The sequence below is a fragment of the Taurulus bubalis genome, assembly GCF_910589615.1.
Source record: "Taurulus bubalis genome assembly, chromosome: 2".
Classification (NCBI taxonomy): domain Eukaryota; kingdom Metazoa; phylum Chordata; class Actinopteri; order Perciformes; family Cottidae; genus Taurulus; species Taurulus bubalis.
This window is the reverse complement of record NC_136590.1, coordinates 30,981,989-30,997,425: the sequence shown is the minus strand read 5'-3', so window position 1 is coordinate 30,997,425 and position 15,437 is coordinate 30,981,989. Positions and strand designations below refer to the sequence as shown.

Genomic DNA, 15,437 nt, shown 5'->3' with positions numbered 1-15,437 from the left:
CATAAGCCTCCATGCTGCTGAAGTGTCCTGAAGCATTAAAGCAATGCTGCTTTAAAGACTGCTCTGACTTCTTTATTCATTTCACCCTTTTACCATTTGAGAGGAGAAAGACAACAGAACCGTGTAGATTTACATCACAATAAAATCCACAATGAGCCCGGTAAAGTAAACGTGTTAACGTGTTAATAAAAATGTTCTTTTCAATAGTAGGCTAAGGCTGAGGATGTGCATTTGTATGGTTTGATGCCATGTCAAATGTTTGACACCTTAAAATCAGCTAGAACATTTATGCTCTATCTCATAACTGTCTAATGCCTTCTGTTTTGTTGAGTCTATTGGAACCTGCTCTCATAGTCTTGAGTATTACAATCGTAAGTTGATATGTCATATGTGACATTTCCTAAAAGCTTACAATGGGTGCTTTAAAAAAAAAAGTCATGTTTTGGTTTTGTTGTTCATTCTCTTTTTGATTTCATCCTTCACTTTTTCTCCAGAGCAGTGTTCAGATGTGGAATGCAGGTTCAGCCAAGGTATAACACACATTTTTCATTTTCAAATTGAATACAAAAATGTATTATTATTATTGTTATTATGAATCCACATCTTTTTCAATATTGTTTTCCTGAGTAGTGTACATACACGGCAGTGTGGTCTAATTTCAAATGGAACCGTTTTGATCTGGTAAATAAATTCACATTTTAAAAAGTTTCCTGATCTATGCGATCAAACACCTGGCCTTCAGTCTGAGGGTCTGGTTGGGATCTTTTCATCTTTAGCGGTATCTTTGCTGGTAATGAGGACACCGTGCCAAATGGCAGAGCTTTGACATGCTGCAGAAATACTATTTTCCAGTCCGCTGGAGCTCGGCTCGGCTCAGCAGAGCTCGTCTGTGTTGCAAAGATATCCCACAGTATTGTACACCACAGCTGCTAAAAATATCTGATCCTCAGTGTGATTGAATTTGATCAAAAATGTTGATGAATCTCTTCAGAATTCACTCTTCAGTACTTTCACTGCTCTATCCAGGCTCGAGTGCAACTCAAGTAAAGGTCTGCTGACGATTGGTTGTTGCTTTCAGTAACATGATGGAGTTTGTTCTTTGGACAATGAGTCCTGGCATGAATTTATTTTTGCCTGACCGGAATGCTGTTACTGTGTAATTTTGAAGTGTTAATTATTAGTATTTTGGACATTTATGGTTAAATAAGTGCAGTGTTTTCATGCTGGAATTCTAGACAGAAAATTGACTATTTTGCAAGAGGTATGTACTTACGTTTTCAACAGTTTGGGACAGTGATCAGTCACAGTAAAGGCTGTTATATTCCAAGCAGTTAACTGACTTCATCACAGACTCATAAAACTCTTCACAGAAAATCTGAGTCTTTCCCCCCCGACCCCCCCCTCATAATGTACATCATGTTGACATGGAGAAGATGGAGAATAGCAGTAACGTGATAAGATGCTTTCTACTTTGTGCCAGCTGTTATAAAACAAATATAAACTGCCAGAAGGATGATGTGTGGAGCCAGAGCTTTCTTTAGCGCAGACAGCCACTGTGGAGATAGGCCTGGCTAACATCATCACAAAATACCAATAGCATCAAACACAGCAACTGTTAAAGGGAAACTCCAGGCATTTTGTATTTTATATTTTTGTTGCACTTCCATTAAGTTGGGAAACTCACTGGAGATATATTACAAACAAGTCTGGTCAAAAATCGAAGCAGTGGAGACCAAAAACACTACACTTCGTGACACCCGAACACTCGATGGCATCTTTTACTGAAACCTCCCTGTCTGTTAAATGCCCACATCATATTAGGAATCCATAGTCTTTGAAACCAAGCAGAGATAACACTGATGACTTCATCAGGGTTATTTTTTTTTAGACTTGATGGTGTCATACACACATTTTTACAGTAAGTTAAACTGAACTTGATGTGTAAAATTGGTGGAATACTCCTTAAGATGTTTTGGTTGATGTTTCTTTGATTAGCATCCAACTGTGTGCTAACGGCTTTTCAAACATCACTACGAAAAATCTGTCCTGCCTCATGGAGGCATGCATGCTAAAGAGGTGAAAATGATCTTTTTATGTGACAAATCACTTCAAGACTGGAGATAATCACACAAATCCACACATGTCTGCAATTTGTTTCTTACAAATATGTTGTTATTCTGAATGTTTCTTTGTAATAAGCACAACGTTAGCTGTAGAGTTAAGCCATCAGAGATGCATGTCTCTTTTTATTTTTATTGGACTCTCCCTCACATTAACTTCAACACAGAATAAACAGACTCAGTTGAACTGTTCCTTTTGTTCATGAACAACTGATGAGGTGAGTTATTAACTGAAAACACATTTTCATCCATTCTCTCAGTGATATAACAAACTCTGGCATCAGAGCAAGATACTCTGTCCAAAGGCGTCGATGGTTTGTGTCTTCAGCAAGATGGATCTCTGTTTATATATCTATAAGCGTATTTTTATTTTTGTCAGTATATTTCAGCGCAGCACATTCTCACATCTGGAGCAGCCATCGCTGCGAGCCTTGAGAAATGTTTGGGTAAGATTTGTTTGACTCTCAAATTGAGGGCCAACAGTTAAGCGTTGAGAAAGACCCTGTGGAGAATCAGACACCAGATTTGGCTCAGGAAGAATAAGCTTGAATATCTCATCAACACTCCTTCTTACTTGAGTGCCAAATGAGTTCACCGCGGACCGGACCTATTCATTATTTCTTTTGATAGGACAATTGAACTGTAACACTCTTTTCATTAAATCCTGGAAAGGCTTTGAATACTTTGGCTGGCATCTGAAAAGAGGTCGTTATTAGTTGCAGATTACGCGTATATTTGCTGGTCTTCTCCATCCAGTGAAAGAAAACATCTCGCTCTGCTTTGTTTTTAATAGTTTACAGTTGCAGCAACATGTGTTTAAATTCATGACCCTTAAACTGAGCTGCTCAGGATAAATAGATAAAGACCAAAGTGTTCATGACATGTATCCCGGTATTGTCCATGTTCTCTTGGCCAAACTCCAATCCTCCGCTAAAATGATCAACATAATTAATGAGCGGGTAAGGGTGTAAAAAACAGAGCCCTTGATATATTTCAGAAGTATTTGATGAAGTATAAACTCACAGGTTCTGCTGAGCACCTTAATCAGCTACGAAAGCAAACACATCTATCAGACTTAATTAACACAACTTGGCTCCCTTTGGATCAAAAGACTGCCTGATTGATTTACAATGGTCAGTTCCTCACAAACACTGCAGATGCATCAGCGAGGAACTACATGCTGTAACATGTTCAATTGTTTTTTTCATCTGCTTTCCTTTGTTTACTGCAGAGGCTCAAAGATGAACTCTGTAACGAAATCCCTCAACATGAAGTATGTGAAAGCCTTTTCTGTAACATGCATGAATTGATGTTCTCTGAGATGTGTTAATATTACAACAATTGCTCAGACGTTCCTCCAATCCCGGGCCGAGTCGTGACCCTGAGTCTCATATTTTCTTCCCTTTCTTCACAATCCGGGCTGCATGGGCAGCAGGGCGGAGTACACATACACAGAGAGCTGAGCGACTGCATGATTTATACCTACTGACTGCCCCCAGCTGTTACAATTTCCAGAGCCAGGACTAAGCATGCATAGCAGAATTGGCCCGTGAGACGAATTCAAACATCCTCAAAATAAGGACTGAAAAAAAACGATAAACAAAGATATCGAAAACAGGCAGTGCAGATGCAGCATGTTTGGTGAAAATCCATCTTGTTGTAAATGTGGACACTTCATATTCATCATTTAATGACCTGCATGGGAAAATGGCAACGTGAAAATGTTGATTACTAATTTCAGTTGGCAGCAATAAAGTAGAACAACCCTTTCTCACCCTTTTGACTGGAACAGCCTCTTTGGGCAACTAAGAGGGAGACTGTTATAAACTGTCAGGTCAAACTACGCGAAAATATGACGGCCTTTTTTTGAGTGTAATGAAGGCATACAAGGGGAGTGCGTCCATTTCAAAATATTGTTTCATGCCTTTGGTGAGAGACAGACAGAGTTGTGTGGCTCAAAGTGTAAAAGAAACACAATGATTCATTGTGGAGGGGAGGGGAGAGAGAGAGAAAAAGAGAGAGAGAGAGAGAGAGAGAGAGAGAGAGAGAGAGAAAGAGAGAGAAGAGCACGTCGGCAGTTCACAAAGAAGGGAAGCAATATTATTCTGGAGCGCCCACTCAGTCTACAAAATCTGCAGTTGCACACTGAGTCACTGGAACCACGGTGATAATTTGACACCCGTTGATCAAACAGGGCTGAGCAGAAAGGCCACTTTCTCAGATCATGCTTACATGCTCATTATTTCCATGAAATTGTGTTATGTCAGTGTTTGGATTGGAAGCATTGTCTACTTTCTTTACTCAGTATTTTGGAAATACTTCAGGTTCTTGGCCTACATTTAGATCTATCAGCACAATCTCACCCATTATGTCCACAATGGGCCATCTGATGGCCAGGAAAAAATAGATGAAAATGTTCAAGCCAAATGAAAGTGTATTTTTTCTGCACTTTTTATTTTGTAAATTATATTGTAAAAATACAAATGGGGCTTCTTCAATGCTTTACCAATTTGCAATAACTGATTTTGTTTTACCACTTGAGTGCAGTGGAAGGTGCGACCACAACACTGACATTATTATTGTTATATATATATATATATTAGGGCTGGGCACGTTAACGCGTTATAAATTTGTTATAAATGTGTTCTAAATGCGTTATAAATGAGTTATAAATGCGTTATAAATGTGTTGTAAATGCGTTATAAATGTGTTAACGCAGCAATCCATTAACAGCGACAATGATTTTATCATGCGTTAATCGCATGTTTTTTTAGAATCGCAACGAATGAGGCGTATGAGCCTCGAGATGCACCGTTTTAGGAGAATACACAAGTTGTATGAAACGGAGCGCACTACGTTACAACGTGCACCAATTGTTGCTCTCACTGAGACTACTGGACATCGCTGTAACCACAGTTATCTCAGAGTTACAGTTTGTAGCGTACCCCTCCTACAGATGGTCTTGCACTTTGATTGATTGTTTTTAAATGTGTTTTATTTATTCCAAAACCAAGGTAAGAACTTGTGCCTCTTCGGGGGAGTGCTAATACCGTTTCTTTCTCCATTCAAAATTGACCGTTTCTAACTTTAGAACACATATTGAGTTACTTACACAGTTCATTATATTGATGAACTGGGTGCTGCTTCACACGCTTTGACTGTCATCAAAACAGAAGACAGATATTTTGCAGAAACGTGCGCGGAACATGTTATTCATGTTGCAGCAGTGGAACGTTTCTAATAAAGTCAGCACAGCAGAACACTGCGTCGCACACTCTCTCCAGCGCTCTGTCACAGTGTCTCTGTCACAGTGTCTCCGTCACAGTGTCTCCGTCACAGTGTCTCCGTCACAGTGTCTCTGTCACAGTGTCTCTGCAGAACAGTGCATTAACAATGTCCTGACAGCCAAATGCAGTGGTTCGATCAACGAGAATTAAAGAAGACGAAAGAAAAGGCTACGGACGCGCTGACTTGATATAGACTGCGATACAATCAATATTTATTTTAACAAAAGATAGAGAAGGATGTACCAGTTACAAATGCAACCTCAAAAGTATTTAGAAGGAAAATTGAGAATTTAGGAAATTAGAGACTCTACTGAAAGTGCGGAGAAAATAATTGACTCAACTACACCTACATATTGCTCCAACTCTTCACCTAACACGCCTAAACGTATCTAACTAAACTTGTGACTTTTGGTCCTATATCTAACCTCTTGACCCCCTTTACCGGGATGCTGAGGGAAATGGGCTTTATCAAAGCCCCCACTTTTTCTGCTCCTTTTTTAACTTCTCCTTTTTGACACCCCAGTTTCACAAGCCTTGTCTTGCCCAAGTTCCCAGTTTGATATTTTTATCAAAAAAATCACATGGTGTTACAAAGTATGAATGAACATTAGACATCATGATTGTACATATGAACCTAATAAAGACATGAGTTTACAATTCTTCTTGTTTCATAATGCATTTTACCAAGCATTGACTATACGGTAAGAGCATCACCAAAATATATTATACTATTATGCAAGGTGGTAAAGATCTCTAATAGACACCTTTTATCCCAAAACCTGAGCATCACTATGTCAAATTAAAATAAACACACACAACAAAATTAAACTTTAACATAGCAGAATCTCCAAAAAAAACATCTGCTTCATCTGCTTATCTTAATTTTGCGACTCTCCTCCGAGATAAAACTGGACCTTGTGTATATCTAGTCCCGCAGGCACATCTTACACACAGGAACTGCAGCAGGTTCGACCTAGCTGTCCCACGGGAACTGAGGAAGGGTTGACCTAATGGTCATATGCCATCTATAGCCCCTTCCCCTGGGTTGGTCCGCTTTTAGGTGCCTTTACACAAGGCCCCCAATGTCCGTTACTTCTCTTTTTGTCTATGTATGGTTTTTTAGTCTACTTGGCTGGGAGAGATGGTGCTCCTTTATTTGCCCAATAAAGGTATTTTGTTTTTCTACTCTGAAACATTTCCTATGTTAAAGCTGCAGTAAAAGACCAGGGCCCTACGTTGATGAAATACTCACATAAAATTGCAGGTCGTCCAACAATATACATATATATTTATATAAAAACACACACACACTATATATATATATATATATATATATATATATATATATATATATATATATATATATATATATATATATAGACGTTGGTTTCCTTAACTTGCAGGTGTATTGCTTGAGTGTTCACAGTATTGCAACGGGGCTCTTCGCTAACAGTAACGTTAACTCAAACGGAACAGCTAACAAGCTCACGTAGCATCCCCCACACTAGCATAACGAACGACAACACAACGTCACTTCCTCCCTAAAATGAGATGAGGAATGAAAAGGGTTTGACCACAAAATCGTGATAATTTCTAGTGAGAGATAATTACGTCGGTCATTTCCTGACGCGAGGCAAGTTTTCTAAACATCATTGAGGAGAAAAATGACAGAGAAAAGACGGACAGAAGCAGCGAGAGCACTTCTTTACATCGGTGGCTGCGTGTCATCCTCCACCTGCTTCCAACCGATCTGGCGATGACCAGGAAGTCAGTTTTATAGTCCCGTATGTGCGTCCCGTACGTGTATGGCGGTTGCTATGCAACCGCCATACACGTACGGGACTATTTTCTCTGTTGCTGAAATGCGATACACAAGGTTTGGTGGCTACAACTATTTTGTGCTGAAAGGGAGCTTACTATTACTATTTATAAAGTCGCAGGAACCCCCATTATAAAAGCAATAAGGTACTCGAGGCAGTACTGTGTCTACAATAATGTACAGTTCAAGGGTTTGCCAGCCCTACGCTGCACGTCGGGCCCAACAACTCCCTTGAACAGTACATTATTGCACAACACGGTACTGCCTCTCGTACCTTATTGCTTAAATATATAGTGCTTGTTTGCACATTCAGCAGTAACATTAGTATTAATGCACATACATACATACATACACACACACACACACACACACACACATATACACATATACACATATATATATATATATATATATATATATATATATATATATATATATATATATATATATATATATATATATATGTGTATAGTGCTTGTTTACACATCCAGCAGTAACATTAGTATTCAGGTGTTTCTGGCTTGATTTACTCTCTTTTTAGCTCCATTTTTGGTCTCTACCATCTCCTGAGCAAAATATCTGTCTCTTCAGTTCACCAGTTAGTCCCTAACTTTGTCCCTCTATTTGGTGCTGGGATAACTGGATTTAGAAATACGTTTTTACTGATTGATTTATGCCACAGAACAGGAGGAAGTCACTCTTCTACCAGTGCACATACAGCTCGGTGAATTTTCCTGCCTTCTTCAGGAAAAAGTCTGCCTTGCGTTTATATTAATGCTTTCATTTTGAGGAAAAAAGTTGTGATTACAAAGGTTACAGACGGAGACAACCGATAATCAGAACGTTAGTGTCATTGATTTTTAGGAAAACACTGATGTTGGATAAATATTGTGTGGGTGAGAGTTTGGATAGGAGAGGGGGGGGGGTTGAACTTCTGCTTTTGATTTCCATTCCTCTGATAACATTTCATCTCCAGCGGGAAAACACTTTATCCAGCCTTCCGGAGCTCTATTTAATGGAAGCCTTCAGGCGACGGCCAGCGTACGAACCGCTCTGCTGCTGTCGGCATACAGACTCTAACTGAATCAGCAAAGCTTTTTCAAGCAACGCCTTCAAATACAACTCTGAGCTCCATGAGCCCCATCTTGAGCCATGTCTCAAGTACATATTCCAAGTGGTTTACTGTGTATGACTCAAATGCAAATGATTTCATTACATGTAGGCACCATTTAATTACAATAGTTAGAGCTGAAAAGAAAACATATCTTTAATAAAACACTGAGGAAACTTTACGTGATAAAATTGGTACAGAGTACATTCAGATACATTGACCACTTTAAAGTACAAATATTTCTGGTATGTGTAGCTGCAGAATGTCATAAGGCTAAATTAACAAACCAAATCCTGTGGCTGCACAAAAATAGCTACAGTACGTCTGTAGTTTGACATCATACAGAATTATGAAGAATGCAATGCTTCTTTCCATTTCATGCAGAAATTCCATTCAGACAAATGTATATACACAGAAATCATACAAAAACAATATGTTTTAAATAAGGTGAAAACCCCTTAGTTTTAATTTACAATAAATATGTTGATGATCATATAACATCCTTAAAAAAACTTGTATTCTATACGAACTGTGGCCCTTTGTCTAACATATTCTAAAATACAGATTATGTTCATGTGGTTAAAGCAAAGGGTTTGTTGGAGAAATACTGATTGCAAAATGTACTCAATCATTCAGCATCATCACTGAGTCAACAAAGTGTCAACCCTTGTTTATGACCATGTCAGTTATCAAACACTGTCTTTTGTAACTTAATAATTAACATGTAAAATGATGTGATGATTAAAATATGATGGACCACAATGTATAAAAATGAGAAATAATTCCACTTGTATTACAGGAATGATGCAGAACATGTATGAATAAAGTATTTAGTGTATGTTAACCATGTAGTTATCGGGAATATGGCTATAAAAAGTGTCAGGGGAGGAAAAACAATTAGGGTGAACATACATCTTGTATCTGCTTGGGATTTAGGAAAGTCATAATCTCCCGAATGCTGTCTTCACAAATTGTGGTCTGAGGAGCTGTACTTAGATTTCCTCCCTGCTCTTTAAATTTTCTCCACGTCTCTGAAAAAAAAAAGCTTGAATTAATATATAAATCAGTCATCAAAATGAGGATTTCCAGAATTTTTAAATAATACCTTCATCAAGTGTTGCAAGTAATGTGTAATTTTCTGGGTGATCCACAATATCTTTTCTGAGAACGTCACCGATTTCCATTAATTGTAAAACACCTGTATGAATAAAGAACTCAGATGAGTCATACATTTGTGAAGCAATACTGTGCATTTGTCTTCAAGGAATAGTTGGAAAATGCTCATTTGTTCTTTTGCAAACGTATGCAGTTGTCGTTCAAATATGTTTGCAAATATGAAATAAAGTGCAGCCCAGAGAAACAATGAAATAATGACCGCTTCAGTTGAGGAGACTGATACCACTCTTGTGTCTATACCATAAATATGAAAGTACACCCAGAAGCTGCTAGCTTAGTTTAGCATCAAGACTGGAAATAGCGAGCCTGCTGACAAAATCCTCCAACCAGCACCTCTAAACCCACATAACTTGTTATATTTAGTCTTTTTTAATTTGTACAAAAAATAAGTCTGAAGTCTTTCAGTTTTTAAGGAGGGTTATATGCTAGACTATGATTGGCTGTTTATCTAATGGATAGCTATCAGAGTGGTATGCATCTTCTCATCTGTCAAACTATTCCTTTATTATAGTTCCCACCAGGAGTTACAGTACCTTCTACAGCCTTCCATACTCGCACTTCAACCTCAGCAGTGCTTTGTCTTTCAACAGCAATGATCCTAACTGTATGGGGTGGATCCACTTTCAAAGACGAGTCTACTTTATACACTAAGATGGTATTCTTATATCCGAGATAACACCGGGTCTGGTTACTTCCAGCTTTACTTTCTGAAGAGAAACAACAGACACAAGTTATGTGGACAGTGTTTACAGCCAATCAACATGATGTCAGTTTAAACAGTTCATTATGTTGACCATATTTGACTACCTGGACAAGTCTTGCAGCACTTTCCCGCTGATTTCATAGGATGTTGGCATGGGTACTGTCTAGGACACGTGATGCGTTTGCAGTCCTGGAGGCCATCAGTACAAGTGCACAGGATGCATTCCAGGACCTTCCCCAAAACTGGGTGCCACATGTCTCCATGTGAGTACGTCTTGCCATTGTATAAACAAGCTGAGAGAAATGGAAAACATCTGAGTTTTGTGCTACATGTGGAAGTGATCGTCAAGTTGTGAGGAAAATGTCTATAAAATCAAATACCTGTACATGATCATTCTGTTTGAACAAAGTCTCACCTCTTTGGTGTTTCCTCTGCAAAAAAATCTTCACGGTGGTCTCTGAAGCCCCTTTGAGGTTAAGTTTACTGAGGCTCAGGCCTCGAGGAAAAGTCCTGACCCTGGAAGGAGTGGCACGGTCGAACCGTGCCCTGCTCTGCTCTCCAGAGCACTGGTCCACTGAATGCCTCTTTTGTAAACATAGATATAATAAAACACAGTTATTTTTCATCTATTCAGCTCTTGGCTTTACTTGCTTTCCCATGTGTGATAGCTGAAAGACCATCAAATGTAACCTACATCTTAGAAGTCTGGAGCCTGGCAGAAGTCACTGAATCACTGCCATTTCAGATTTCTTTTCAGCAATTAAAATTGAATATTGTTATTCAGTCTTATTATCAGGTCGAGTGGTCCAAGGATCTTAAGGGAACATTTGACGGCTTTGTCTTTAATGATCACTGAAAAATTGAAGTTTTAAGAAATGATTTGAATAATGTGATCCTCAAGTAAAAATAATTGATTTGCACAGTGAGCTCAAAGGTCAGCGAGGGCTCCAGAGCGGCTCCCCTGGAGCGTGTACTGACCTCAGTGTTATGTTGAAGGACACTGCATCAGAGCTGACACTTCCCTGTGAGACTTGAACCCAAGGCCTGTCATTAAAGTGCAGCTGCTCAGCTGATAGCATACATTAACATATACTTTCAAAGATAGTAAAGTTTAATAAAGCAATATCTTGTTAATTTTAACATACCACGCCTCTGTTCAGTTGCTGGTTTCCATCCTCAGTGGACGAGGACCCGCTGGTGCCATGATCTAAAGAACAAAGAGAGAAAAAAAGTGAGGACAATGTAATTAATACGGAAGCCAAGGGTTGTATCATGATGATAGGATCATTGTGATGTTTTGTGCCATCTGATTAAATCCATTACAGATTCACCGCATTCATTAATTTTGATAACACATGTTTTATTATTGATATCAATTAGACATTTACAGATATCTTTCAGACAATTGCCATTGCATGTGCAGATTTTTAGATGATGCTCATTTTAGTTATACGCATATAAAACAAGGGATGAAAAACATAGAATAAACAACAACAAAGAAACATGGGGTGTTACGAATGTCACCCATTTTTAATTTTGATTATTTTTGCATTTTGTTGTTTTTACATCAAAACAATTATTATTAACAAGCCATATGCTCAGGCCTAGTACTCAAAATATTATTGCAGGTTGAAAACAGAATGAAGCCATTTTTCTCAGCTTGGAGGAGTTTGATTACCTTTACACACCAAACAGCAGGTATCTTGGACTGATACTGGTGAGGAACAGATGATCGGTTGGCATGTTTTCAGACCGCAGAAGATGTTTCCATTCTGAGAAAAGAAGGAGAGGGATTGTTTTCATTTATCTCCAAGTATGAGCTCCAGAAAGCAAAGCACAAGTACTGCAAGGTTTCAGCAGGTCTCTCGAAGACCTGCTTCCATATCTGTGTGGATTCAGATTCATGTGATTCAGAATAAAAGAAACAAAGTGCAAACAACATAATCACAGTGTCTTCTGAGATCCAATACCCTTGAAACACATCATCAAAAATGTGATGAGACGTAACATTTGTTTCACTTTTGTCCAAATTAATTTAAATATCCTTTTGCCACACGGAGACAGTGACACACTCACACCAGTGGCTACTGAGCTGGTGCTGTCCTGCTGATTGGAGGCAATTATGTCTTCAGTGTTTTGCTTAAGGACACAAACAACTTCACATTTTTTGTTAATATTGTTTTGTGTTGTCTCGCAGGAAACAAACAAACACCACTTATCAAGTCATAAAATGAACTTCTCACATCACGCAGCCTTTTAAAAGGATAACTGGTGATGTCAATTTTGGCCTCACTTCTGCTTCCTCTCCGATATCTGCTTTTGGTTTTCTAAATTAACAGTGTCATCAATTTTGTTGTGCCTCAACCAAACTAAGCCAACGCATAATACATTTCAACTTTTAGTGCATAGCATTAGCAGCCATAAGCTAGTAGATGCAACAAACGCTACCTGAAACACACATAACGAATTTGGGAAAAATCTCAAATCTTTCATTGCATGAAATATGAGACATTTTAACGCGTGATAAACTGTTGTACAAGTGGCCTTAGAGGCTCATCAAACAGTAATATAAAAATGCTTTGGTGAGTATAAACACACACATTCTAATTGTTAGGAAGATATTGTGTTGAGTACAGTTTTTGTATCTATGTTGTTTGAGAAGAAAAGGGCAATTCTTAATCAAAGGAGGATTGTGTGAAACTCATTGGCAAAGATTGAGATGGTCATATGTCTTTCAAGATTAAAATACATCTGAAAATACACATTTTATCAAGGTAACTTCTCTCTTAAAAGCTGCGCATGAACAACATCTCACAGATAAACTCGTGTAAAATTGTAGACTTTAAATGTCTCAAATACTGCATGCATTTACAATTGTGATATTTTTGCACCAGATCAATAAAAGTAGTCAATAAAACGTAACTTACAGAGCATGTGCACATGACACACTGATTGCTTTGCCTGGATGGGAAGAGGTCGAGCTTAGTGAAGGTCTCCCCTGGCTGATAAATACTTCCATTATGCCTGCAGGATTTCACAGACGCTCTCAAGCCTGCAGGGATCCTGAGCTGATCTGAAGGGCACATCAGACCGGACAGGATCATATTTAAAGTCACACCGAGAATCGAGTCCCTCTTATTCAACTGTGAGGAAGTTGTTTGGACAGTCTACCTGTGCATCTTGGACAACACTGCTGAGGCTCAGCTACCGGGTTTTCACACAGCAGGGCTGGACACTTGATTGTGTTACATTTCACATGACCTATCTAAGAGAGAGCAATATAAGAGTTTACAAGCACCTTTAAATCCCAACCACAGATCATTTCAGACAGTCAGGCGATTTTAGTGCAATAGTCCTTTAGACGTTTGATTATAAATGTACCTCTGAGCAGACACAACGCATGCAGTACATGAATCCGAAGGGCTCCAGATAGGGATGCCAGCTGTCTCCTGGGCTGTATGTCTTGTCTTTAAAAGTGCATACCACCCCGGGCCCTGGGTGTCAAACAGGAGGAGGATGAGCTACATGTGGCACAGATGCACCGAACAACAACAACAAAAACATTTCCTGGTGAACTAATGATGTACAACATTTGTCAAACACAAACCAAACCAAAGAAAAACATGGGGACTGCAAATGCCACTGATCCAATTAACAACCAGAAGTTTAACAGAATTATATAAATAAGCTTTACCAACAAACAAAACAGTTATATTTAGAGCAACAGAGGGTGTATATTTTATATATATATCAGTTTAGTGTTAACTTGACTTTCCCCATGAGACTCACATTGTCATGCTTTCCCATACTTTTAAGCACTACACCCTTTTGATCCGGACAGAATGAGCCTCAGCGGGTCTCGGCCTTACCTTTCCTGGGTTTTAGCTCCGTTTCTGTAAACCAAATGATGAAAAAGAAGAAAAATGTGGGCTTCATTTTTTACATGTGCGTGACTGAGTCTTCAGCTCGTAATAAGTGTGTTTCTGCAGGACAGAATATGCAGGACAGTGTGAGACAAGGTAAAAAAAAAAAGAGAAAAAAAAAAAAGAAAAGAAATCCAACATTTTTCTTGGTTAATCTATGGCGCCTCCCTCAGGATACAAAAGGTAGTGCCAGGTCAAAAACAGGGATGAGAGAGAATAACAGAGGTGCAGGAAGTGATGAGATATTTTTTATAAATAACAGGACGTATTTTGCGGAGAGGACACAGGGGACACGACCACTCCACTTCATCAGAAGGTAGCATTAGACACCTCCACAGTCCAACAACTAACGTTATATAAACAAAATAATTGATAACTTGATGTCCTTCATGCACTAGGACCATGCGGAACTCCCCTCATTCAAAACCAATCTCCTGTAAAGTCCTTGAAGGTTTAGTGCTGTCTCACTGTCAAATACTTGAGTGTTTGAGGGCTCTCTGGCAGACATTTAGAGCCCTTTACGAACCCTTTCTGTAACTCGGCATTAGATGCAGACTTTGCCCAAGGGAATTACTCACAATTCATTGCAATGTGACGTTAAACCTGGGGTTACCAGTGGAAGTATGGAGACGGAAAACAAAAAAAGAGATAAACAAAGAGGAGGGCACGTGTGTTCAGGCTGTTACAATTACACACCAACATTAAGGATTAAAGATGGAACATAAAAACTCATGAAATCCAAGGAATGCAAGCAGAGACTATGTTACACATTTATTCATCAAACTGTTTAATTTTTTTAGGACAAAAACAAGTAAATCGATTATTGGAAATGACCTCTTATCAAATCAGGGAGTAAAAAGTATAAAATAAATACCCACAATTTAACAAAATATGTGTTGACATTGTGGTGGTATTTGTATGCACAGCATGTAAGCCCTTCCAGCCTTTCACACTCCACCAGGTGACACCAGTGAGGGTTCAGGGTTTGAGGCCAGAAGAGGGGGGACATTGGGCCTTAGACTTTTTATGACTTCATGGCATACTTTACTATGACTTTTTTATGACTAACTACATATTTCTTATGGCATACTATCTTATATGTTTCCATGAAATACTGTACTATGCCATTTTTATGATATTTTTATGGCATACTAAAAAAAAAGTATTTTGTTCCTGTCATTTTTATGACTAGCTTGATATTTTTTATGGCATACTATACCATACCATTTTAATGACTAGCTTTATTGTTTTTTATGACACTATACTATGACATTTTTGAAATATATTTTCCATGACAT

At 38.6% G+C, this 15,437-nt stretch overlaps 1 protein-coding gene across 1 annotated transcript; it reads right to left on the bottom strand.

Moving 5' to 3' along the window:
* Nucleotides 1-8,475: 8,475 nt before the first annotated feature.
* Nucleotides 8,476-14,152, bottom strand: chrdl2 (chordin-like 2; the record flags this gene model as incomplete). Its single annotated transcript, XM_079237432.1, has 11 exons — nucleotides 8,476-9,368; nucleotides 9,443-9,535; nucleotides 10,047-10,220; nucleotides 10,321-10,509; nucleotides 10,632-10,800; nucleotides 11,362-11,423; nucleotides 11,895-11,988; nucleotides 13,144-13,289; nucleotides 13,388-13,481; nucleotides 13,598-13,710; nucleotides 14,086-14,152. 11 exons carry the CDS (start codon nucleotides 14,150-14,152, stop codon nucleotides 9,235-9,237), a joined length of 1,335 nt encoding a protein of 444 aa, XP_079093558.1. The 3' UTR covers nucleotides 8,476-9,234.
* Nucleotides 14,153-15,437: the final 1,285 nt, after the last annotated feature.